Here is a 27,971-nt window from a genome sequence, read left to right as displayed (position 1 = left end):
AAGAGAGTGCACTGTCGTTATGCAAGCAGCTGACACAAAGTCTCTGATGATGTGGAGATAGAAATAGAATAGAAAATGATCGCTCTTGATCATCTGCCATTCTATTTCCCACTCATCTCTTCTGCATTACATATTGCAAATCTTTATTTCCCACTTGGCCCTATTCAACATATTCTACTCCATGCTGGCGGTCAAGTGTCGTCCGTTCTACCTGCTGAGGGAGTTCTCTGCCATCATCCTGGTAGCGGTGTATATTCCACCCCTGGCAGATGTCAAACTGGCACTGGAGGAGCTGAGCACCGTGATCAACAGTCACGAGACAGTGCACCCTGATGCCTTCCCGATCATCACGGGGGACTTCAACCAGGCTAACTTGAAGGAGTCTCTGACCAAATACCACCAACATGTCAACTGCAGAACCAGAGGAGCCAACATACACGATCACTGTTACACCACCGTCAAGAATGCTTACCGTGCCATCCTGCGCCTGCACTTTGGCAAGTCTGATCACCTGACTGAACTTCTACTCCCGGTGTATAGGCAGGGACTGAGGACTGCAGCACCAGTGGTGAGGACCGTGAAGGTCTGGTCAGGGGAAGTAGAGCAGTGTTTACAGAACTGCTTTGAATCATGGACTGGACCACATTCAGGGATTCATGTTTGGATCTGAATGAATATGCCACAGCCATCACCAACTTCATCAAGACCTGCGTGAATAGCATGTGCCTTCGAGAACATACCGAGTTTTCCCAAACCAGAAGCCCTGGATGACCCAGGAGATTTGCAGTTTTCTGAGACCTAGATCTGTGATGTTCAAGACTGGTGGTCCAGAATCCTACAAGAAATCCAGGTACAACCTTTGGAAGGCTATCGTGAGAGCAAAAAGGCAATTCTGTGTGAAGTTAGAGACACAATTGGATGCGCGACAGCTGTGGCAGGGTTTGCATGCCATTAATTCCCACAAGGCAAAACCTAACAGCATAAATGGGAGCTCAACGCCTTTTATGCACGCTTTGAAAAAGAGAATAACACTACTCTTGTGTGAATCCCCACAGCTTCCAGCGACCCTGTGATCTTTGTATTGGAGGCCAATGTCAGAACATCCTTCAAGATGGTGAACCCTTGCAAGGCGTCAGGCCCCGACGGTGTACCTGGCCAGGTACTGAAAACCTGTGCTGACCAACTGGCTGGAGTGTTCACGGACATTTTCAACCTCTCACTGCTGCGGTCTGGGGTTCCCACCTGCTTCAAATGGCAACAATCATACTGGTGCCCAAGAAGAGCAGAGTGAGCTGCCTCAGTGAATATCATCCAGTAGCACCCACATCTACTGTGATGAAGTGCTTTGAGCCAATTTCACTGGCTCTCCACTCTGCTTTGGAGCACCTAGATAACAGCAAAATATACGTCAGGCTGCTGTTTATGGATTACAGCTCAGCATTCAACATCATCATCCCCTCGGTATTAATCAATAAGCTTCAAAACCTGGGCCTCTGCACCTCCCTCTGCAACCGAATCCTCAACTTCCTTATCGGGAGACCACAGTCAGTGAGGATTGGTAATAACATCTCCTCCTTGCTGACAATTAACACAGGTGCACCTCAAGGATGTGTTTTTAGCCCACTATTCTGCTCTCTCTACACTCATGACTGTATGACCAAGCACAGCTCAAATGTCATCTATAAATTTGTCGATAATGCTACTGTTGGTAGAATCTCAAGTGACGAGGAGGTGTACAGGAGTGAGATAGATTGGCTGCTTGAGTGGTGTTGCAACAACAACCTCGCACTCAATGTCAGCAAGACCAAGGAAATGATTGTGGACTTCAGGAAGGGGAAGTCGGGTGAACACACACCAGTTCTCATTGAGGGGTCAGTGGTGGAAAGGGTGAGCAGCTTCAAGTTTCTGGGTGTCAACATCTCAGAGGATTTGTCCTGGGCCCAACACATTGATGCAATCATGAAGAAGGCACGCCAGTGACTCTACTTCGATAGGAGTTTGAGGAGATATGGTTTGTCACCAAATTTCTATATATGTACGGTGGAGAGCATTCTGACTGGTTGCATCACAGTCTGGTATGGAGGCTCGAATGCGCAGGATCAAAAGAGACTGCAGAGGGTTGTAGACTCAGCCAGCTCCATCCTGGGCACAACTCTCCTCACCATTGAGGACATCTTCAAGAGGTGGAGCCTCAAGAAGGTGGCATCCATCAGTAAGAACCCTCACCATGTGGGCCATGCCCTCTTCTTGTTACTACCATCGGGGAGGAGGTACAGGAACCACTCAGCAATTTAGGAACCGCTTCTTCCCCTCCGCCATCAGATTTCTGATCGGTCCATGAATCCATGAACACTAACTCGTTATTCCTTTTTTTGCACTATTTATTTTGTAATTTGTAGTAATTTTATGTCTTTGCACTGTACTGCTGCCACAAAACAACAAATTTCATGATATATAAGTCAGTGATAATAAACCTGATTCTGATTCTGCTCCCTTCAGATACCCAAGAACTTTCTCCTGGACAGGAAGCATCAGCTGAACAGGAAGACAGTAATGAAGTTGGAACGCCTTCACTCCATCTGAAACTTTTATACAGCATTAATGGAATCAAGGGATATGGAGTTAGTGCAGGAAAGTAATGCTGTGGTAAAGGATAGGCTATGATCTTATTGAATGGTGGATCAGGGTACTTCTACTTCTATTTCTTAAGTTCTTAGTGGGTAGCTCAGATTTTTCCACAGTGAAGTATGAGTAGTCAGAATCCAGGGCAGGAGAAAGAACAGCTCTGGTGCCCGTTCCTCAGAGGGCAAGGATGCACGGAAGTTCTGCTGTGTAAGTAATTTCATCGAAGAAGTTTGATGGTTCTGTACAATGAAATGCTCCTTGATGCCACACTTGGCCAAGTGCTGTCCTGGTGTTGAGGGGAGTCACTCTCTCCACACCTCTGGAAATAAGCCCTTTGGTCCATGTTTAGACCAAGGCCGTGATGAGACCTGTAGCTAAATGATCCTGGCAAAATGCAATGAGTAATGGCGGATGTTCCTGAGAGTAATGTTGGGAACACCTGATAATTGAGAGTAGAGGGGTTTGACAGTAATTAACTGGATTGGATTTGTCTGTGACTTTTGTGGATAGTATATACCTGGGTAATTTTCCACATTATTGGGTAAATACCGGTGCTGTAATTGTAATGGAACAGTTTGGCTTGAGGCACACCTGGTTCTGGAATGCAAGTCTTTAGTACTACATCTGACATGTTTTCTGGTCCCACAGCCTTGATGTATCTTGTATTCTTGATACAATGTGGAGTACATCAAATTGGCTGAAAACTGTTTTTAATGATGGATACTTTGGGAGAAAGCTGAGATGGATCCATTCAGCACTTCAGGATGAACTGAGTTGCAAATACTTTAGCCTTGTCTTTAACATGCATATGCTAGGTTTGGTGTTCTTGGAACTTCCACCTCATTCATTAGCTGTTTAATTGTCCACCACAATTCATGACTAGATGCAGAAGGATCTTTGAGCAAGATGTGAGCTTGCATTAGAGGTAAGCCTACATTGGTGTTGGGGTAGCAAGGGGTGAGCTTCCATTATTGTTGGGTTGTAGAAGATGCAGCAAGAAACAATGAATTACAGAGGTCTCTCAGGAGAGGTTTAGTGTGCATCTTGGGTAGCCCAGGTTGCAGTCCTATTTGAGGACACTGATGGTCTGCTACATTAATTTGCAAGTGGCAGTATGGCTCTTGCTGTAGGGTTATTCTCGTGTGTGCTGGCCCTTCAGTGGAGACGTTAGTCAGGTGCCTCAAGGACAGCATTTGTCCCCAGACAGGCACCCACTACTCTATCGTGAAGGCCAAAACATAGAGCGTATAGCAAACTGCTACAAGATGATGACATCATGTCTGTTCTCATATTACTTGCCATGGATCACTAAGCTGTTCTGTGTGTACTGCTCTCTGCCGAGGAAGAAGATAACAATTTTGATTCTGCTGATACAGAATCCCCCTGATTTTCCAAAGATATCAATGCAACGGAAATTGAGAAATGCAGTAATGTCCACAGCACCAATCTGGAAAGGCACCAAGGTGAAGGAATTCACGGCATTCTTTCCATACTTGTCACATATTTCTTGCATTTTATCAATTCTTATTCTTTCTAGTTTCACGTGCTGGGCTAAACACAAAGGCTGTAGTTAGCTTACAATTAGATAACTGATTAATACTGGCACACTGGGCAACACCTCCCCAAGTAAACAAATCCAAAATTAAATTATGATAAAAGGAGCAAATTTAAAACAATTTTGACATAGCATGCTATGTTAGGTTGTGAACGAAAAATTAAAATTGCCTAAGTACTCTATTTACAATTGAACCACATTGCAGAGTGGATTTCTGTTGAATCCAAAAGGTCAGAGTAAAAATTCCCAATGAATCTCACATTATAACATAACATTGATGATTAAAAAAAAGAATATAGCCCAGGGAAGTTTGTGGATAAATAGATTCTACTGTACACTGAAAGCTCATTTCACAGTTCACCTGCAATAACTTATAGCTATTAAGTGTTAATCCAACTTACACTCCCACAACGAGTAATATCTATAGTCTTCAGATGTGCCAGATGTTAAAATGCCTACCTCTTCCTCATAAAGTTTCAATCAAAAAATTGAATAATTAATTCATTATCCATTTTTTGATTGCTGAAAACCATAAATTGCATACAATGCAGCCTTGCCTAATCAAAAGTGTTGCTGGTGCAATCATGTAGCTAATACATCATTTGCACCAGTAAATAACACTGTGACTTAATCAAGTTGAAAGTTAATCAATGTTAACTGGTGGGCAGCTGTTTGACCTAATTTTTCACATCATCAGTGAAGCTCATTATGTAACTCAAAAGGAAAAAGTTTATTTGGGGTTGGGTGGCATTAATGAGTGCAAGAGTGTCACCTCTGCACCTGCGTCCACATCCTCATCATTTATCCACCTGCTACTTTGTACAATATTTTCATGCCAGCTGTTCTCTAAACTTTCCTTGACTGCTGACACATCAGTATAAATGGACAAGTTCAGGCAACAAAGGAGAGATGCAGTGCTGCACCACTAGCATTTATCAGCAACATGCAGCACCTATGATGCAGAAGAACACAAAGTGATTACCAAATACAAAAGAAAAAAATTGAATTCTGCCTCAAAGAAAAATTTTAGACTGTGGTGGCCAAATGCTTGTTCTGGGTTAGGTTTTAACAAATTTTCTTAAGGGGAAAATCGATGGTTGGAGAAGCAGCACGAGTTAGAGATGTATTTGCACAGCATGGGGCCAAGTCAGATGAAAGCATGACCATTCCTTCAAAGTAAAAAAAAGATGATGATCAAAGGAACAGCTCAGAGTTATAGCAGCAGAAATGGTTACAAAGATATCGAGAGAAAGTTAAACACAATTAAGTCCAAACTTGGAGTGTATGATACTGGAAGGATTGAGTGCGAATGTGATTTGGTATGGCATAGGATATGTTGAGCAATATTCTTCTTGAGCTGATATTTCCCAAGGGAGGCGAGGAGGTCAGCCATGAGAGAGCATTGGAATAAACAATTCGAGTGCCTTCTCATTGGAATACCCTTTGGAGACTGAGTCAAGTGGAGGAGGGTTTCAGTGACCAGATGGGCTAAAGTAAGGCTGGGTAGGTGATACTGTGCGGGCAGAAGTTAAAAGAATATACGCATTTTCTAATAACCAAATTTATAAAATTAGACAATGTAAGCAGTGTACCACCTAGTGCACATCACCAATGAAAAAATTATATAATGAGAAAGTGCCGAACCATTTATTGATTCCTTTTCCAATTCCCATTTCAATTCTTGATATATAAAGATGTTGACAAATAAAGATTACTGATAGTAATACAAACTTAGTATGACTATCAAAAATAGTTTGTTCCTACTTGTAAGTCAAAGTTCTGAAGGCTGAATTGCTACGTTTTATTTTTTTGGTTATTAAAGGCCATTACCTCATTGGAAATAAACATTGAAATTTCCATCAAAACACAAAGGAGCTCGAGGAACTCAATGGGTCAGGCAGCATCTATGGAGGGAAATGGACAGTCGACACTTCAGGTTGAGATCCTTCATCAGGACTGACCAGTCCTGATGAAGGGTCCCACCCTGAAACATCAACCAATCCATTTCCCTCCCATAGATGCCAGCTGACCCTGCTGAGTTTCCTCGAGCTCCTTGGCGTGCTGCTCCAGATTTCCAGCATCTGTAGTCTGTTGTGTCTATGTAAATTTCCATTATTGCTTCCCATCTTATAAAGTGCCACAGCAAAGGTTAAAAAAATACGCAGTGACTTACCCATATCTGGATCTGTTGCTTCAACTTTTGTTAGCAAAACTTTAATTACTGTGTTCTCATACACAGACTCAGTGTAATGATCAGAAGAAAATACAGGCGGATTGTCATTCACATCCTCCAAAGTCAGAACTACTCCTGACTGGCAGTAACGCCCACCTCCATCTGATGCTCTGGCGATCAAATTATATACTTGAGTTTCCTCACGGTCTAAAGCTGATAATGTTTTTAGTTCACCTATGGGACAACAAAACGTGCACAATGAATGATAATATATCATTGCCCAAAAAATAATCTTAAATTGTTCACAGAATTGATGAAGTTGTACAGAATGATTCTGAAGGGAAAATTTCAGTAAATTTTTGACAGAAACAAAGTAAAAACTAATGCGTTGATGCGTGTATTTGTTATTACATACTATAAGATGGAACAGTTGATCCAGACTGCTCCCCATGCTTGCTGCCCATGCTAGTTTCATGGCCACACTTACACTTTAGGACCCTGTAGGTCTGGTCAAACTTCAGATTTACCTTCCAAGGCTTTGCCACAAGGCAGAGGAGCCCATGAGTGGTAATCAGGCCTCAGTTTTGATCCAGAGGCCCCTCCTCCAGGCCACCCTGATGGCCTTTTACAGTTCACTGCTGTCCAACACCTTTATTCCAATTTCCGCATTGCGACGCGCTTGTAAGTAAGGAAGGGCTGACTTCCACAATGCAGCCTGCAGGTCTCCTCAATTCCATCAGCTGGTGAAGCTTACACTCCAGCACAATGATATGCTCTTTGCAGGTATATTATACATATATAATGATTAACAATCACAAATTAATACTGTGTGAAGGTTTTCAATTGCAGAAACAATGTATATATCTTAAGTGCTATGCTAAAAGCTTTTCAACTTTCATAATTTTTCCACCTCTTGTGCTGATGCATTGTGTAAGCACACTGACGTCCTTATACATAAGCAACATGGGACATGCTAAGCTACACTAATCCGATCATTCTTTTATAATGAGGTTCTTTACCTACAGTTGCTTTTGTAAGTTTTACTACAACAAAATCTGCTCTCTCTTTTCTTCAACTAATCTTAAGTCACATCAAAAGCCCTAGTGCACTTTTTCTATTGTGCATCTCTAAATTTTGGCAACATTTAATAGCCAGGTTTACACAACCAAAGAATTGCCCCCTTGTTTAAAATATGTTTGGCGATTTTGTTAGCTTTGTCATAACTCTGTGAAAAAGAAAGCTACTCTCCAATGTCTCAGTGAGTGATTATGCCACAGAACTGGACTATATGGTCTCAGGTCTGACCTATTATCTGGTTTGAATCAGCAGATAGTGAAGTATTTTGGTCAGAATACCTCTGTCACTGGGGGCAGCCCTTTCATTCTTTCAGTAAAATTTTAACACAGTATACTGTTGCAAGTTCCAATGTGGGTCATCCTGTTTATTTCCTAGACTAATTTAAAAAAGATTAAGAAAATCTACATTAAGATTACAGAACCACTTACCACTTTCTGGTTCAAGGAAAAATTTATCTGACCCAGCTCCGTGCAAAGAATACCGTATTTCTGCATTAGAACCAATGTCAGCATCATGAGCACCAATCCTTAGAATAACTCTATTTGGTGGAATATCTTCCACTATTGTCTCTGTGTAGGTGACCTGCAAGTATTTAATGGCAACAAGTTTTATTAGAGACACAACACATAGTTCAAACATTTAAACATTATAATACTAAATAGGGATTCATCATGAGTCAAAAAGTAATACAGAAGCAGAATTGGGAATTATTTACCTGGTCACACACTGGGTTGTTATCATTGGTATCTAACACTCTGACTTCCACCACTGCTCTTGATACAAAGAGTCCATCAGTGGCTGTGATATTCAGTAGATAAATATCCTGTTCCTCACGATCTAATGGCCTTTTCACATAGACCTTCCACTCATTCTGAACCAGACCAAGAGCAAACTTTCCCTTCGGATTTCCTCCTAAATATGCATATATAGAAAAATTGAAATAATTAGATTTTGAACATGGTAGGTTATATTTCTCAGTGCCAACAAAAGTATTATCTAATGACAGTCACCATTCTAGTGAGATAGGCTAGTTTATTAATATAACTTTCAAAATGTGAACATTACATATTTTCATCAATGGTGTTCAACAGTTCATTCAATAATATTCAAGTCATGTACAACAGAGTCTGATGGAAAGTAAAATTCCTTTTAGTTGACCTAATAATACAGCTGAAACAACTTCAGAGAATTTGTCTAAACACACATCAAGAAAAAACTCACACAAGTACATACCAAGGACCACAGCAACTAACTTGCAGCTAAATTTAATTACTGGTACACTTTACAGAGACTGATTTCAATTTTTCAGGTTTTCTTATTAGTGCCATAAACTACTCAAATTCTCTTGGGATCTACTGTTAGAGTAAATAAAGCTTGGAAATTATCAGGTGGGGAGCTCAGATCCTACAAGTAACAAGTCAGCACACCAATCCAGCTTACAGGCTTCAGCCTAAGCATGAACAAATCCAATCCTCAAACCTGGCACTTTTCTGGGATATCAAAGTCAGGTTAAAAATCTGGAACCTAATACACTTTTTATAAGACCACTATCAAAATGAATAATGGTTTTGAAGAATGGAATATAATGTAAACCTTAAGATGATGATTGCAGGCAGTTATATATGATACACAGGACTAGATTAAGGGGTACAATTTCATTCATGCTTGCTCATATGAAAAACATGTAATTCAGTAATAACAGTACAAATGCACTCCACTCCGAAATTTGGATCCATCGACTCCCACTTATTGATTTCTGCAATTCTCCAGGGCATATAGATGTAGTCACACAACCACTTTGGGGGAAGGTAGGCTTTAAATCTCAATATCAATCGCTCAAAGAGATATGAACATGGGTTTTGCAGTTTAACTTCCCTTCCATGCATTTCCCAAGCTTCCTAGAATTCATTAGTGAAAGCTTGGTGGGAAGACATTAGCAACTGGGGGTACTGAATACATAGCATAAAACATGCCAATAAAAACTGAAACCTCACACTGCATTCTCACTTGCTTATGTTAAAGCATCTATTCACAGTTGTTGGTAAGAGCTCACTTTAACAAGTCTGGAAGTCATTTCAATGACTTTGGAGGACTGTACTTCAGATCTCCACTTTATAGCAATCTGTCACATCAGCACGAGAGCCGATTATGCTGTGAAATGTTGTACTTTAGATAAGGACCGTGACGATCACGTGCAGTATCAGGACCACCAGCAGCCACACAGCCCACACATACAAGCAGCAGCCTGTGGCTCACAGAGCTGCAGCTGCACAAGACAGAATCAGCAGAGACGCAGCTTGCAGGGAGAAATTCCCAGTTTGCAAGCTCACTGGGCAGGGGATAAGCCTCCAGAACAAGTTGGAACATCAGCGTCTCAGGAGGGTCTTGCACCAGGTGGCCTACAGAAACTAGGCCTTGTGGACATACATTACTAGTGGTTGCTAAATCTATCAGTATTAGTAGTGGCTTAGATATGTGGTTGTGATTAGTTTTCCACAGATGTAAAGCTTCAACAACTAAGCCACACATAGTTCACTAAGTTGTGGGTATCAGTTACAAAGGCATCCACTCCATCAGTATGGAGTGGAATGTGGAGTAAATGGATGGTTAGGCAAAGAGTAGGTCCCCTTAGAGATCAGCAGGGCCGCCTATATCTCGAACTGCAGGACATGAGTGGGATTTTTAATACATATTTCTCCTCGGTGTTTACCAAGGAGAAAACCATGGTTGCTCAAGATATGAGGGAAACTAGTGAAGATGTTTTGGAGGGCATTCATATTACCAGGGAGAAAGTATTTGCAGCCTTACAGCACATTAAGGTGGATAAATCCCCAGGGCCTGACTGAGTGCATCCTTAGACTTTGTGGGAGGCTAGAGAAAATATTGCAGAGGCCCTTTTGGAGATATTTGCTTCATTGTTAGCCACTGGTGAAGTTCTTGAAGACTGGAAGGTGGCTAATGTTATTCTGTTGTTTAAGAAGGGTAGCAAGGACAAGCCAAGAAACTACAGGCCGGTCAGCCTGACATCAGGACTGGGGAAATTAGTGGAGGGAATTCTGAGGGACAGGGTCTACCAGTACTTGGATAGACAGGGTCTGATTAGGAGGAGTCACCATAGCTTTGTGCCTGGAAAGTCGTGTTTGACAGACTTTTTAAGAGTTTTTGAAGAGGTAACCAAAAAGGTAGATGAGGGTAGGCCAGTGGATGTTGTCTATTTGGACTTTAGCACGGCCTTCAACAAGGTCCTGCTTAGTAGGCTGGTTTGTAAGGTTAAGTCCCATGGAATCCAGGGAGAGCTAGTTAGGTGGATTCAAAATTGGCTTAGAGGTAGGAAGCAGAGGGTGGTGGTTGATGTTTGTTTCTTGGAATGGAGGCTGGTGACTAGTGGTGTGCCGCAAGGGTCGGTGTCGGAACCCTTGTTATTCATTATTTATATAAGTGATTTGGATGTGAATGGACGAGGCTTGATCAGTAAGTTCGTGGATGACACAAAATCAGGAGGTGCAGTCGATAGTGATAAAATTTATCGTAGATTACGGGGTATCTTGATCAGTTAGGGAAGTGGATTTCAAATACAGATAAGTATGAGGTGATGTATTTTGGAAAGTCACACCAGAATAGGACCTATACTATGAATGGTAGGGTACCGGGAAGTGTAATGGAACAGAGGGACCTAGAAATACAAGTGCATAGTTCATTGAAAGCGGCATCACAGGTAGTCAGGGGGGTGAAAAAGGCATTTAGCACACCGGCCTTCATCAGTTAGGGCATTAAGTATAGGAATTGAAACATTATGTTGCTGTTGTACAAGTCATTGGTGAGGCCGCACTTGGAGCACTGTGTACAGTTTTGGTCACCCAGTTATAGGAAAGACGTGGTTAAACTGGAGTGTAGAAGGGATTTACGAGAATGTTGCCAGGACTAGAGGGCCTGAGTTACAGGGAGAGGTTGGCCAGGCTTGGTCTTTATTCCTTGGAATATGGGAGATTGAGGGGCAACCTAAAGAGGCATAGATAAAGGTGGATGGTAACAGTCTTTTCCCCAGGGTAGGGGAGTCCAAAAGTAGGGGGCATAGAGTTAGGGGGAGTGAGGAAAAATTTAAAAGGGACCTGAGGGGCAACATTTTCACACAGAGGGTGGTGAGTATATGGAACGAGCTGCCAGAGGAAGTGGTTGAGGCAGGTCCAATAGTATCATTTAAGAAGCACTTGGGTATGTACACGGAGGGGCGGGGCTTAGAGGGATATGGGCAGAATGCAGGAAATTGGGACTGGCTGGGTGGGCACCATGGTTGGCATGGACTCGTTGGGCTGAATGGGCTGTATCCGTGCTGTATTGCTCTATGACTCTAATGTGCATCTGGTGCACAATCACAAGAAGCTCATTTCACAGGTGGGAGCTGGATTCCCAGCCGCTGCCATGGTGCTTTTATCATCCTTGATATTTTTGCACCTCAATGCAGAGTAACTGGCTGTTTCCAAAGGATACCTCAAATACAAGTGTTTGGAACAATACAACGTGATCCACCAGACAAGTCCATCACAAACAAGTCTGTAAGCATTTTAAAAATCACCTTTGGAGGTCTACACAGATTTGAAGGTGATCACAATACACTGGGAGAGCCTGGGCTGAATCAGTAGGATGAACCAGGGGCAGAGCAGAGAGCTCTTCGGATAATTCCCAACAGGAGGAGCTGCTGATAAGTGACAGGCAGAAAGTGATGTGAGATATAAACTACCACTGGTGCACATTGCCTCCCAGGACACACACTCATTACTGCAGTGTTACCATCAAACAACTACATGGAAAGGTCACTTTTCCATAAGAATAGCAACTGTTCATATTATCACTGAAACAAAGCAGTCTAGCAAACAACCAAGCATCCCTTTTACAGTTCATTTCTTGGCATTAATTGGTGATCTCATTTCATCATCAGACAACCAGAAAAGCTGCTTGGCAGTTAACAAGCAAGAATGGGAAAGAGTGGTGCAGAGGAATATTATTTATGTGGTTCACACATCAAATAGAAACAACATTCTAATAACGTGCAACTAACCCATGTGCATTTCCTTATTCTAAATATTTTGAAGGTTGAGAGTGCCCCCACAAAAGACTGCTCCACTTTGTACCTGTGGAGGAAAAAATTCAGCCATTGGATCATAAGGCAGCACTTTGGCTACTTATAGAGGTGATGGGGTGGGGGAGGAGCAGAAGCTTTTTCAACTGAGTTCCCTCTTACAAATTCCCTTTCACTATCCTCTTTCCCTCTCATGACCCAACTTGATTCACGCTACAGTAACATATGGAATGCAGTGTAACAATGAAAACCCAAAGCTAGGGTACCCTATGTCTATTTAAGGTGGCATTATGGTGCATACCCCATTGGTAAAGAGCTGCATGCCTGGGTGTGATTGCAATGTTTAATGCAATATGGAGCAGGTCATTTACTCCAAGGTCAAAGATTTCCTTGATCTTCAACTCTCCACTCAAATTAATTTACATGTCACCAAACTCAAAAACTGCCATAGATCAGAACAAATATTTGTTGATATATTTAAAAGTTGTAAACTAGTAAAGTTTGACGGATAAAGATTTATTTCAACAGAGCAGCGTTTTACATCAGTGATAATCCACCGTGTAATATGAAAAAAAATAGACAAAACAATTTTTCAGTTACACTTGGTAGATCAGTCAGCTCCTCAGTAAATTTTTAAATTGACTGTTCAGAATGATCAAAAAATTGCTTAGTCATGTCCTTGTGCCCAAACCTTTTAGCTTAATTTTCAATCTCCTTGAAACTTTATAAATTAGTTCAAATAGTGGAAGTTCTCAATGGTGATTAACTTACCTTTGGGCATGACCAGTTTTGTGGAAGAGGTCTTCTACTGGCACAATATTTAAAAAAGTAGAACATAAAGTTGCAGAAACTCTGGTTACACTGAACACAATTTATACTAAAAATTCCCAGACGTTTTTGGCTTGGTTAATGCCTATATCAGTCGAATAGTGCTAGAAAAAGTCCTTCCTTTATGGGATGTATAAAAACTAGTGGCGAAGCAACTTGCTTATTTGTCCTTACCAGATTAGATTTAATGTTTTCAGTAAATTAAATTAATTGGTGGTTAGAATCTAATTATCAACATTATAACATATTGTCAAATGGTTTCAAATGCAGCTCATTTCTAACCACTACTGTGATGGCTATGAACATAAAACTGAAATTATTTCACTGATTATGCATCATGGACAGAAAATTATTACAATTATGTGGATATATTATGGTTTCTGAGGATGTGGGTGTTGATGAAAGCAGTAGTATCATCCATCCTTATTTGCTCTGTAAAGATGATTGTGAATCATTTATTTGAACTATAATGACTATTCTTTGTGGTAAATGCATAATTTTACTGGGCCACTTGGTAGTGTAGTTACAGGTAATGATATTGTTATGGGATCAAACCCACAAAAATCTAGGTCCAAGCACAGATGGAAGATTCCCCTCCCTTAAGGGCAATAGTGAACCAGTGGGCTTTTTGATGACGATCCAGGAGTTTCACATCACTTTTACTGATAACAGTTTATTTATGATTTCCATGGTTTTTCAGACTGATTGGTTTCGTATTTTATAGCTCTAAGTTATTAGGTTATTAATGCAGCAACATAACCACTATACCACCATCCATACTTACATCCCTATAAGGAATTCAAACTAGTAGTTCAAACTTTGGAATGAAAAGTTTGAGGCTGTACAACAAAATCACACTCTCATTTAGGTCATTCTTTGGATGCTGTGAAATACTGCTTGGGACACCTGGGCGACTTTGAACTTGGATTCAAGGTAGGACCAAAGTCAGATTCTTTTTCACCACCAGTGGTAAAATTAAACAGGACATATCTATAGTAATAACTTGGTGGTGGGGTTGGTGGGGGGGGGGGGAAGAGGTGGTGGAGAGGGCATTGAATCCTTATGTTGACCTTGGAACAAATTTTAGAAAGTCAAGTGAAAACTCCATACAATTGATGGCAGGAGTTCAGTCTTTCCTTGCAGCATTTTCTTTTGTTTTGACTTTATCTCAGATGAACAACATTCATTAAATGCACTGATATTTGGGGTTACTAACAACATAGAAATAGATCTACAGTTCAGGCGAACATCAAAACTAAATGCATAGATCTGGGAAATAACAAAACAGAGAAGTTAGAAAACTGGTCAATGCTGAATATAGATAATACGATAAAAGAGGGAACAGGAGAAAAGGGAAGACGTTAAAATCATTAAGACATGAAATAAATAAATTATACTTGTTTAAAGTACATATTGCAGTTTTATAAGATTAATATTTCAACAATAAAACTATTCCAAATGCTTTTAATAGAATTATCACTGTAACATTTGCTTTGCTTTCTATCATTGTTGGTGTATGTGGTTAAAAGCCACCCGTTATCCCATTCATCAGCTTGCAGACTAATGGTTTAAGCAGTGAAATATGGCATATGCAAATTGCAATCATCAATTCTCATACTTGGTTGGTTATAATCATAATTCACCCCTGAAAGTACCTTAAGTACCACCCATAGATCACCTGACATCAGTCCCAATAGTAGTCACTAAAAAACTGATTTACTCCTTTGCAGTAAGTAACAAATCATAAAGCCCAAAGTTAGTTGGTAACATCACTAATACAGAATCCCAGACATATAGAGTTGAATCTTGATTTACTTTTATATGGAATGGGTTAGAAATTCTGTCATTTAACATCATGATCTTGTAGATTACATTAATGTATTTTATCAAAAATGTTGCTTTGTGTTCATGTAATACATTTCTCTATATGTGTTCTGTTTTCTGTACGGCTGACATGTACAATCACAAAGGCTACCAGGCGTATCCAGTGATGTCAAACAGTGTGCAACTCATACTTTGACATCAATTGTGCCTATCAACAGTGTGAGACATTCACACTGAAGATGATTTTAACTGGAGAATAGAGGCCTACTTCAGCACTAGTTAAAGGGAGACTGATCTTGTATTCTGCCATGAATTCTGAGGCTCCCATTGTCTAGCAGATAGGTTTGCCTTTAAGTAGTTTTCTCTCATCTTGGTCCTTAGTGCCCCTGATTGAATGTCTGATCTTTCCCACCTGTAGACCCTGACTTGATCAGCTATCTGCCCATCCAGCAGACCACCCCACCAATATCCTATCACGTCACAGAATCATGGAATTACACATCATGGAAACAGGCCCTTCGGCACAACTGATCCATGCTAACCGAATTACCTAAATGAACTAGTCCCATTTGCCTGTATTTGGGCAATATCCCTCTAGGTATTTTCTATCCATGTACCTGTCAAAATGTCTTTTAAACATTGTAATTGTACCCACCTCTACCACTTCCTCTGGCAGCTCGTTCCACAAACCCACTACCCCTGTATGAAAATGTTGCCCCTCAGGTCCCCTTTAAATCTTTCCCCTTTCACCATGAGCCTATGATTCCCCTACCCTGGGGAAAATGACTGTAACCATTCACCTTATCTATGCCCCTCATGATTTTATATACCTCTGTAAGGTCACCCCTCAAGCTCCTATGCTCCAGGGAAAAAACCCTTTCATATCCAGTCTCGCCTTATAACTCAAGTCCTCCAGTCCCAGTAACATCCTTGTGAATCTTTTCTGCACCCTTTCCAGCTTAATGACATCCTTTCTATAGCTAGGCTACCAGAACTACACACAATACTCTAAGTGCAGTCTCACCAACTTCCTGTACAGCTGTAACATGATGACCCAACTGTTGTACTCAGTGGTCTGACCGATGAAGGCCAGTGTGCCGAACACCTCCTTCACCACCCTGTCTGCCTGTGTTGCCACTTTCAGGGAACTGTGTACTTGTACCCCTAGGTCTCACTGTGCAACACCCTCAATCACCAATGCTCTAACCCCAAAGTTTGTAACAACATTCTACAACGCATTATGCCTTGAACATTGTCCATGATGGAACCTCATTACTAATACAGCCTCATTGAAAACTGCCACAGCACCACCACCACCCCCCCCCCCCCCCAACACTCCACTCAACTCCTGTCACAGAGCCCTCTCCCACATCTTCAAAGCTTTAATTTGCCTTTTCAGGCACTGCTGAATTTTAAGCCCTTCTGTCTGTTACAGAAATATATCCAATAATGTAATATGTAATGACATATACCCATGGCATTTTGCTAAGACCCCAAAGAGTGTCAAGGCTGCAATATCATGCCACTAAATGAAGTATCTTGCAGTTTCCAGGTAGCAGTAAAATTAGCTTTGTGTGAAATAAGAAAAGCTTTTGTTTTGATGTAGCTCAATTAATGCTTAATGAACTTTTAAAGGCACTCAACTGAAATGCTTCAAAATACTTCCTTCAGTGCAATATTACATATTGGCACTGCACGCTTTACTCACAGGAGAGAAACAATAGCAGATGGTGGCATCCTAGATTTGGATTCTCTCAGGTTTTGACAACCTTATCCATGTTTTTTTTCTGGATAAGGATATTTCTCCAGTGGCAGAATCAAAATTCTCTAATGGACAACTTAATCTTACACATAATTGTAGCTGAGATGTCATCAATTCTGCTGTTTATGATAGAATTCAGTCCTGCTCAAATATACATGTCACACAAAGACTCATTGTTGTTGTCTTAATGGGTGAGCATGAACTACATTCCCTGTTTATTTAAGGATTATTGAATTAACCTGCTCACAAATTCCAAATGCAGTTAGAGCTGCAGATCATCACTGAAGTACACAGTTACAAAATTTAAATAAAAGCAGCATTGAATGGAAGGTCATTGACAAAATACTTTTCAAATTTCTGCTCAGGTGGCTTTGTTTAGTATGGTAGGAAGTTGTAATGTCAATTTCTGTTTGCAGGTCAATTATTTTCTTCAGCGTGGAAACATACAGCACAAAACAAAGGGCCATTTGGCCTCTCTGAAAGAGTTGAGAACTTAGAAATTCCTAAAGAAAATAGCACTGTCAATTGAAATTTATGGTTAACATGGAGCAGAGCAGAATTAGGACCATGTCTGGGCCTCTTTGTGCCAGGAGGGAGATGCAATTTCTGTGTTTCTGAAGGATTTTCATTCACACCAGACACATGGTCTGGTGCAACGCTCTCCCAACATGACATTATGTTCGTGCAATGTCCATTTTTTAACTCCACCATGATTTTCCCTCACCAGCTGAAAAATGAGAGTTCATACTCATCAACAAAATAATCGACTGTTAATAAAATGGCTTCCCCTGATGAAAAAAGGTCCATCACTCAAAAGAGATCTTAGCTAGATTCCTTCACAACATTCTATAGCTTCACCTTTTACTCTTTATACTGATGATAATCAACACTTCGACGCTTCCATTTTCAATGATTTTTCTGCATTCAAACCTTTGGACAAAATGCAGTGGCCCAAAGGTGGTGGGGACAATATAGGCTGTAGTGAGGGCATCCATGGGCGAGGGTATAGATGCTCATCATCCAACATCTTCTCCAGTTAGAATTCACAGATGACAATCCCCCTAGTTAGCCTTTGATGCAGAGTATCTTCTTCACGAGATCAGCCATACTGAAATGTGTGACCTCTTGTGAGCTCACATACAGCTTCACTCACACAGCTGGATTACTCTCATAGTTGAAAATTAGGTCATCCTTACTCTCGCGTCAGGATCATTCCTGGCTCCTGCCACTGATTCTTCCCACATTTCCCTAATCAGTGCTGCATTACAGAGGTCATCCAAACAGTCAAGGAAAAGCATCATCAATATTTTCTTTCAGCACACAGGAGTAGGCATGAGAATTTGCTATATATTTTCTCCCATAGATACCACTTATTCTAGAACCTCATTGGCAACAACCACCTGCCCAGAATGCCTGGTTGATACCCTGGAGCGTGTCTATGGCCTCCGAGCATAGAGAACATTTCTCCTGTGGGCAATTTTCTCAACCAACCTGTCCAGCTCCTCTTTGAGATCATACCGCATGCTTCCTCTCCTGCTCCAACACTGCAGTAACTATTCTTCAAGTGCTTCACTCTCCAATAGTTGAAAGAGTGCTGCTTGTGTTTTGTGTGCATTTCCTTAACAGCTGGCTCACAAGATCACAGCATCTGTCAACAGATTACTGAGCCTTCTGATTGGAAATAGCTCTTCCTCATTTATTCACTCAAAACTCTTGAATAGTCTCATCTACACCAAGGAGACTCTCTCTCTCTTTCTCAACACCTTATGTGCGTGTTTGGTTCCCAAAAATCCTGATGTGTGGTAGCTCTTTCAGAATCCCATACTGTGCACTCTGAACACTTATATTCACATTAACAGTGGATTCTTCAATTGTTAACTTTGACCAGGTGAATGAGGGGCCTTGGCACCTTTTGGAACCATGTAACAGGAACCCTTGAATGCTGTTGATGTCCTGACTCATTCCACCAAACCATCTGAGAGAATCTAAAGAAAATTCATGATATCCAATACTATATTTCATACAGCAAATGCAATCACAAGAATCATTTAAATCAGCTGAACTCATTTTGGTTCCAATAGATTTCCACTGCTTCTCTAACACGTTTTGGAAATTTGGAAAAGGTCAGTATGAGTACATCTTCTGTGGGATAAAGTCTCATCTTTGCTTTCTACTTCTTGCTCAAACTATTTCACGAATTCGATTGGAACATATCAACAATAACCTTTTACTAAGAGCGAAACATGTCTCAAATGGTGTTATTAACCCAGTGGTGATAGATATTTATTGCTGTGAAACCTAGATTTGAAATGCATTACAGAAACATGCCATAACGGCCTTAACTACAAAGGCTTAAAATTGTGATATGCTATATTAATAATAAATACTTTTCTTCTGGCTGAGAAAAATAATGCAAGTAGTAAAAGCTCATTGTGTAGGAGGTTACATATTGGCATGGACAGAAGATTGGTTGGCTAACAGGAAATGAGCTGGAATAAATGGGTCTTTTTCTGGTTGGCAAAATATAACAAATGGTGTGCCCCAGAGATTGGTTAGAGGGCCTTAATTGTATAAATGTCTTGGATGAACAGACTGAAGTTTTGGTTGCTAAATTTACTATGACAGAAAGATAGGAAAGTAAATGGTGCAGAGCAAGTAAGGAAGCTACAAATTGATATATGTAGGCTAAGTGAGTAAGCAAGGAGTATAATAGGGTAAATATGTTATTCTGTCCATTTTGGCAGGAAAAGTAAGGAAAAGGCACATTAGCCAAACAGTAAGAGGCTGCAGAGTTCTGAGATGCAGAGGAATCTCAGTGTGTCCCAGTGCCTGATTTTATAAAACAAATAAGCAGGTACTAGCAATTAGAAAACAAAACAGAATGTTATCATTTGGTAGAGGAACTGAACAGAAAATTAGGGATTCTATGCTTCAGTTTCATAAGACATTGATGAGACCATATCTGGAGTACTATGTGTAGTATTGGTCTCCTTATTTAGGAGAGGATGCTAGTGTGCTGGTAAGTGTTCAGAGAAGGTTTACTACATTAATACTCAATTTGTCTGATCTTTGCCCATTCACTGAACTTGTATATATCCTTGTAGCAGTCTCTTTATGTGGTGCTTCACACTTAATTTCTTACCAATCTTTGCCTCAGCAAATTTAGCAACCATGCTGTCATTGCCTTTATCCAAGTCATTTACGTAAACTGTGAGTTGAGGCCCTAGGACCAATTGCTGTGGCACACTACTCATTACATCTTGCCAATAGAGAAAACATATTCCTTCTCTTCATTTTCTGTAGGCCAACTAACGCTCTATTCACACTAATGTTACCTCCTGCACCATGAGCATTTATCTTCCACAATAACCTTTGATGTGGCACTCTTTTAAATGCGTTCTGGAAATCTAAGTATAGTATATCCAGTGGTTCCCCTTTATCCACAGCACAGGCTACTTCTTCAAAAAAAATGTCGATAAAATGGTTAAACATGATTTCCCCTTCACAAAACCACATTGACTTTGGTTGATTATCTTGATTTTTTTTCCCCCGAGTGTTCTGACATGACACCTTTCGTAAATACTTCTAACATTTTCCTTATGATGGATATTAAGAAAACTGCTTTCTGTCTTCCTCACTGCTGCTTGAATAATAGTTATATTTACTAATTAAGACTAGTTTAAGACAGATTAGGCAAAATATTTTCTATCACAGGGTCTTGAGACATTGGAACTCTCTTCCTCAAAGACGGTGGAAGCTAGTTTCTTGAAAGGCATGGGAGTGAAAGGCACTTTGGCTAGATGAGAATTTAGAGTTGAGGTTACAATCAGATCAGCCTTGATCTTACTGAATGGTGCTGGAGGGTTGAGGGATCGAGTGACCTACTCCTGCTCCTAGTTCAAATACCTGACATTTTCAATTTCAAAGCATTGCTATTTTGTCCTCTGCACTAAGTGAAAGGAATCATAATGGAAAATATATCATCACCTCTTGCCTTATAACTCCCAGAAAAATATTTCAGAGTAAAATCCTAATATTGGTCATTAAACTATATGGATTTGATGTAACATTTATTATCAGATGAAATATTTGTGTAATCTACATAAAATGACAATTTTGCACAGATCTAAATTTGGTAGGTGAATAGCTCATCTGACTATAACTGTAATTTATTAGGTAATCATGACTAAACAGATATGTGTAAAATGTTGATCTACTTGTGAATAATGACTTTTTAAGTATCAACAACACTATATTGCATCTTTGAATTGTAAAGTGTCCAAATTTTCTAATATGCAGGTAGCACAAGCAAATTACTCATTGATTAGTTAAAGAATATACCCCATAATCAGTGAGCTGGCAACCTTGCTACCATACACTAACATGTGTTTTATCCTGACAAACTCCATAATTATCCATGCTGTGCAGTTTTATATGTATGCACTTCAGGATATTCAGGACTTACCTGTAATATGATAACTAACTTGATGGTTGATTTCAGATGTGTCATCATCCCTTGTACTGAGGACTGCAACAACCTCGCCAGGTGAATCACTCTCTCTCACTGATCCCCGATATACCTCATTCACAAAATTTGGAGAATTGTCATTTATATCTGTGACAGTTACTTGAACTATTGCTGTTGAGGACAGAGGCACAATCTCACCATGGTCCAAAGCTACCACAGTGAAAGTGTAGGTTGGTTGCTTTTCATGGTCAAGGTCTTTAAGTGTCCTAATCCAGCCGCTGTTGGGGTCAATGGCAAATATATCTATGATGTCTTCGAGTTCCAACTGAGTAGCTGGCAAAATACTGTATGTGACCTGTCCATTGGCTCCTGAATCTTCATCAACTGCTTGGACTTGGATCACTTTGGTTCCTATAGGCATTCCTTCCATTATTACAGCCTCATATGGATTGGTCTGAAAAACAGGCTTGTTGTCATTCAAATCCCCAACTTCAATTTTGACAACTGTTGTCAAAATGATGTCAGTTCTCCCATTATGAACAGTGACTGCAACCAAAAATTCATAAAAAGGATTTGTTTCGTAATCAAGTTTCTTGTCCAATTTTAACACCCCAGTGTGTGAATCTATAACAAATACTGCATCCTGGTTATTTTTTGTTAATCCACCATTAATTGTATTGAAGAGAACAGTCTGACGGGGCAAAACCTGGATTGTACCAACTGTACTTCCTATGGGGGCATCTTCAGGCAGCATGAATGAATACTGATGCTGCAGAAAGGCTGGAAGGACTGTTTCAGGAGAAACTACATGAAAGTATACAGGAACCAGAACATTCCTCACAGGGACACCTCCATCTGAGGCTTTCACAAAAAACGAGAGGATTGTATTTTTCAAATGGTCAAAATTTCCCTTTGTGACAATCCATCCAGTTTCCTGGTCAATGTCTATTGCATTTGTTACATAGTCTGAATCTTCACTGTATAATGAATATAAGATTTTAGCATTTGCTCCTTCATCTGGATCAAAAGCCTCAACTTGGATGATCAACGACCCTTTTGCCACATCAGCTTTGACACTTGCCCTGTATTCTAGGGCCATGAATTGAGGAGCATTGTCATTGTCATCCACCAGTATGACCCTCACAGTGCAGAATGCAGATCTACCACCACCATCAACAGCCATTACCATTATATCAATGTTACTCTCCAAAGGAAGTTCTCGGTTTAGCTTTTCTGTTATAATAATTATCCCTGAAGAATCAATAGAGAACCGATCTCTTGCAAAGTCATTCACTATATGATAGTTAATATTTCCATAGTCTCCAGAATCACCATCAGTAGCAATTGCCTGTGCCACCTTGCTCCCAATGGCAGAGTTTTCTCTCAGTTCCACCACATAAAGATTGCTTGAAAAGACTGGACTGTATAAATTGGCGCCTAGCACCCTGATGTGTACTTGAGCAGTGCTTGTAAAAATGCCATCAGACACAGAGACGTTCAGGTTATACACAGGATCCATTCTTTGCTTGCGGTGATTGGAAAGTGTAATGATGCCTCTTTTGTTGTTCATGACAAAGTTCATATGGTCATTGCCAGACAGGATGCTATACTCTAATCTGTCAGCGTCGGAGCTATCTGCATCAGATGCCTGCACACAGGTTACAAAATGACCACGTGGGGCAAGTTCATTTACATAGGACTCGTAGAGAAGCTGGTTAAAAACTGGAGGGCTATCATTCATATCCGTTACATAAACCGTTACAGGAACATCACTGCTCATCGGTGGGATACCATTGTCTGTTGCTCTTGCTATAAAATTATACTCCTGAATTAACTCATAGTCTAACATGCGAGACGTTAGAATCAGCCCACTCGTACTATCGATATGAAAGTAATCTGTGCTGTTTAAATTGTCTTGAACAATCTGATAGCGTACTAATCTACTGTTTTCAGAATCTGCATCTGTAGCAATAACCTGCAACACAGATGTTCCAACCATTGAGGATTCAGAAAGGGTTGCTTCGTATACACTTCTTTCAAAAATTGGAGGGTTATCATTAACATCTTCTACTGATATATCCACAGTCACCTCTGCTCGAGCACCTGTGAGAGAATCTGTTGCTTTAACAGTCATTTTATAGCTGGACTTAGTTTCATAATCAAGAGGACGAATGACGCTAATCACTCCTGTGTAAAAATTTATATTAAACTGGTTTAGGGGATTTCCATCAGTAATTGTATATATTAGACTCTGACCTTCAGGACTACTTGCATTGATGCTGAGGATAGGGGTATGTGGCTGTATGTCTTCATTTACTGTTTTTACATAAAATGATTTTGCAAAGACAGGCATAGCTTTATTAACCACTGTGATAGGCAGTTCTACTTGTGTGGAGAGAGAAGGAGAACCACCATCTGTTGCAATGACGATGACATTGTATTCAACATTGGATAAATCAGATTCAAATGGCTCCCTTAATGTAACAACGCCAGTATACTGGTCAATCTCAAAGTGACCATATTCTTCTCTGAGGAAGTAAGTTACCTCTCCATTTTTACCCTTGTCGCAATCCACGGCGGTGACATGATATATATGTGCTCCTGGCTCTGCATCAACTTGAACTGCAGCATAATATGGAAGGCCTACAAATACCGGTGGATTGTCATTAATATCTTCAACCTGAACTCTAATGATTACCCTTGCAACACACCAGGGATCATGTTCACGACTTGCTTCCACCACTAATTCATACAACTCTTGTTCTTCCCTGTCAAATGACACAGGCATTGTTTGCACAATTCCTGAAGTAGATTTAATTGTAAACTTGTCACCAGGATTCAATATTCTGTATTTCAATGGCTCATTAAGCCGGTTCCCCACAGCATTTACCACAGCTACTTTCTTTGTCTCTGTGCTGTTTTCCAAGATAGAAGCTGAATAGAAACTTTGAGTGAACTGAAGACCGCTGTCAATAGCAACTTTCACTTTTATTTTTACCAACGCTGTGCTGCTGAATTTTCCGTCAGATACACGAATAGTAAGTTGATAGACTTCTTCGGTAAGGGTTTGATTCCTTACAGTGATTATTCCACTTCTCAGGTCAATTGAAAAACTATTTGCTGTATTTCCATCTGTTAATGTATAAGTTAATTCTGATATTACTTCAAAATCAGGGTCTGTAGCTGACACTGTGAGAACCTCAACACCACTATAGGTTGGCAGGAGAAGAACAGTTTCATATACATCCTGGCTGAACTTTGGGGGTGAGTCGTTGATATCAGTCACATGAATGGTTACATCAGCTGGAGACTCAGCTGTGAGCTGTGGACTTCCACTGTCTCTAACGTGCACTTGGAAATGGAAAATTGGAATTGTTTCATGATCAAGGTTTGCAATGGTCCTGATTGCTCCTGTGCTGGAATCAACTGAAAAGTAGGTTTTTGCTGTGGATTCAACAATTTGATAGACAAGCAACGCATTCTGGTTGCAATCAGCATCGGTGGCCCTTATAACAAGAGGATTGTTGACAGAGATTAAAACAGCACTGTTGGATGGAGCAGCCTCACTAATGCTACCTGAGTATTGGGAATGAAGGAAGATTGGAGCATTGTCATTTTGATCGACAACATGAATGCTAACTGTAACGTTCGAGGACATTCCCGCCATGTTGGTTGCTTGCACAATCAGCTGATAAGAAAGAATGTGTTCATAATCAAGTGCTTTCTGAACACTAATGACACCTGAATAAGGGTTTATTGCAAAAGCACTTTCCAGATTTCCAGTCTTTATTTCATAAACTACTGTTGATTGACTCACTGCTGAGATCATAATCACTGAGGTACCAACAATGGCACTTTCATTCACTTCAGTCGTGTATTCTTTCTGACGGAACTGGGGTTGAGCATTGTCTGAGAAAGTCACAGTGATACGTACAATCGCAGTTGCAGAAAGGGATGGTACTCCCCGATCAGTTGCTTTAATATTCAGAACATACTGGCCAAGGTGGGTGAGGTCAAGTTCTTTTGAAACAATGATAATCCCCAAAACTGGTTCAATTTTGAAGGTATTCTCATTGTTGCCTGAAACACAAAAATGTTTGCAACTTCAAAAAAGTATGCCATTTTTCAGATATTAACAGAATATGTTACAGAATGCTGAATTAAAATTGGTCTCTTATCTTAATAATGCAAGTCATTTTGGCCATCCCTCAAAAGATAAAATTGTTAAATATATATTTCAAATACAACTATTTGGACTGATTTATACACGCTACAAACCTGTCAACCCTGGGAGAGTTTAAACCCTGGCCCCCATCTACTGTGCCACTTTCAATCCCACTTGGGACCCAAAATTGAATAAGGATGAAAGGATTACAAGGAGCGAAAAAGTTCGGCAGATACAATAAAAGGAAGCCCCAATATCCTCTGCTTACGTAAGAAGTAAAACAGGAATTAAAGGAAGACTACAACCAATTAGGGGTAAAAAATGGAAACTACCTTGTGGATCAATAAGCACAATTAAATGACTTTGCATCCATCTTCACAAAAGAAGATGAAGTTAACATTTCTGCAAGAGAAGTGGGAGGTATATATTTGATAGGATAAAAATAGGAGAACCTAAAGACGTTTGCTTCACAACGTCACCCAGCCTTGAGTGCCAGGACAGAGATGGAAGAAACTGAACACAACCCTCCAATCTTTTTATATTTGGGTGCCGTGCCGCAGGACCGACAGTTTGCAAATGTTACAGCACTGTTCAGAAAATAAAATGATTGTTAAACATAGTAACTATAGGCCAATGATCCTAAGTCAATTGATGGGAAATCAATTAAAATCATTGTCAAGGACAAAATTAATTTTCACTTGGAAAGGCCTGGGTTAATGAGGAAGAGTTACCATGGATTAGTTAAGAGTGAATCAGGTCTGACTAGTAAATTGAATTCCATGATGGATTAACAATTGGTGGGGTGGAGGGGGTGGGTGGTAGGAGGAAGTGGGGGGCGAGGCGTAATTGAATGGAGTTTTGGATACATATTTTTACTGGCACTAGAACAACCTATTCCCATATCTTTATCACCTGACTCCATTTATGACTCAGGTCATCATCAGATGATAAAAACTTCATTTACCTTTCATTGCCACTGAACATGACTAATCCAATGCATTCTAGGCTGACCTTCCTCATTTTCTTTTATGTAGATTCTAAAATATTCTGCCTATGTCTTTACCATTTTATTTTCCCTTCATCCCTGTGCTTGATGACCTGCATTGCACTGACTCCCATTTAACTTCATTTAAAAATAATTTTTAAATTCTCATCCTTGTTTTTATGTACTTCCATCGTCTTGTCTCTCCCCATTTCTTAAATTTCCTTCAATCCTTTAACCCTCTGAAATACCTGTGTGACTCGAACACTGGACTCCTGTATATCTCAAAATTAAATATTCCAGCACCAGTGGGCCAGCCTTTAGGTGTCCAGGCCCTAAGCTCTTGAAATTATGGAAAGACTCTGCCGTCTTCTAGCAGAAACTTTATAGGGTGGAAAACAGACTACCAAACAGACTGCAAGTTAACCACGAGTTTGTTTTAAACTACTGGCACAGATCAAAAACAAACTCATGATTTTCAGTAAATTTACTGAAAACCTGGATAGGCTAAAAAGACATTAGTTTTGTGTAATGTGTTACTCAAGAAAACAGATTTCTCTCATAAATTTGAGATAAAGAATTATCTCATGGGTTAATTGAAAAGTAAATATCCTTCAAGTCAACCTGGTGTTGGAATGAAGTGAAAATTTATCATATAAGAAACAACATTACAGCCCCTTGGGCATTCTTTGCATAGTAGGTGGCAGACACAGCTTGTTGCATTTAATCGTGTTTATCTTTTTAATGCAATTTAATAGCTCTGATGTTTGACATATGAGAAAATCTTCAATGCAGGATAGTCAATCATTACAATTCTGTTTTCACAATGCATATTTTCTCCCTAGAAGCATTATTTCTTTAGATTCACACTCACCTGCTTCAATACTATACAATAGTTCTGCGTTTTGACCTTTATCTTTGTCCAGAGCTGTAACCTGCAGTACTGCAGAACCAAAAGCAGCAGATTCAAAAACTGAACCTTCATACACAGCACTAGTGAAGTATGGAGCATGATCATTGGCATCAGCTACATTTACTATAACCCGTGCCAAGTTACGCCGGTATGGAAATTCTTGATCTCGGACCTGGTGAAAAAAATATATGCATTTAATAGATCTCAACCTTTATAAAGGAGCCAATGCTAAATTTGTTTTGCACTTCTGCATGTCAAAGTACTAAGGATACATTGTTAAATGTTTTAATATAAAATGAACCTAAATTCATAATAGTTTTCACGTCTATTAATGTTTTCCTCTTAGTTAAGAAATCACAGCATTAAGATGTTTATAAATGAGTTATGATGTGCAATCCAGGGGTGATTTCAGGAGGTTCTGCAGAAAAAACCCTGCTTTGATATATGTGAGGATGAATGCTGGTAGAGCTCTAAAACTATGCCTATGATTTTCAACGTGTGCTGGCAACAGCTTTTGTCATA

The 27,971-nt window shown here is 40.1% G+C and overlaps 1 protein-coding gene across 1 annotated transcript in view; it reads right to left on the bottom strand.

Moving 5' to 3' along the window:
- Nucleotides 1–27,971, bottom strand: part of LOC127576094 (protocadherin Fat 3-like) — a 554,951-nt gene that overhangs the window by 94,552 nt on the left and 432,428 nt on the right. The window contains exons 11-15 of the mRNA XM_052026479.1: nucleotides 27,411–27,621; nucleotides 21,387–25,469; nucleotides 8,146–8,342; nucleotides 7,859–8,012; nucleotides 6,354–6,587 (exon numbers count right to left, since the gene is read on the bottom strand). Of these exons, the coding sequence (XP_051882439.1) occupies nucleotides 6,354–6,587; nucleotides 7,859–8,012; nucleotides 8,146–8,342; nucleotides 21,387–25,469; nucleotides 27,411–27,621 (4,879 nt within the window). The remainder of the gene's footprint in view (nucleotides 1–6,353; nucleotides 6,588–7,858; nucleotides 8,013–8,145; nucleotides 8,343–21,386; nucleotides 25,470–27,410; nucleotides 27,622–27,971) is intronic.

Source organism: Pristis pectinata, chromosome 11 (assembly GCF_009764475.1).
Source record: "Pristis pectinata isolate sPriPec2 chromosome 11, sPriPec2.1.pri, whole genome shotgun sequence".
Classification (NCBI taxonomy): domain Eukaryota; kingdom Metazoa; phylum Chordata; class Chondrichthyes; order Rhinopristiformes; family Pristidae; genus Pristis; species Pristis pectinata.
Note: the sequence above shows the minus strand (reverse complement) of the source record. Positions and strands in the feature narration are given on the sequence as shown.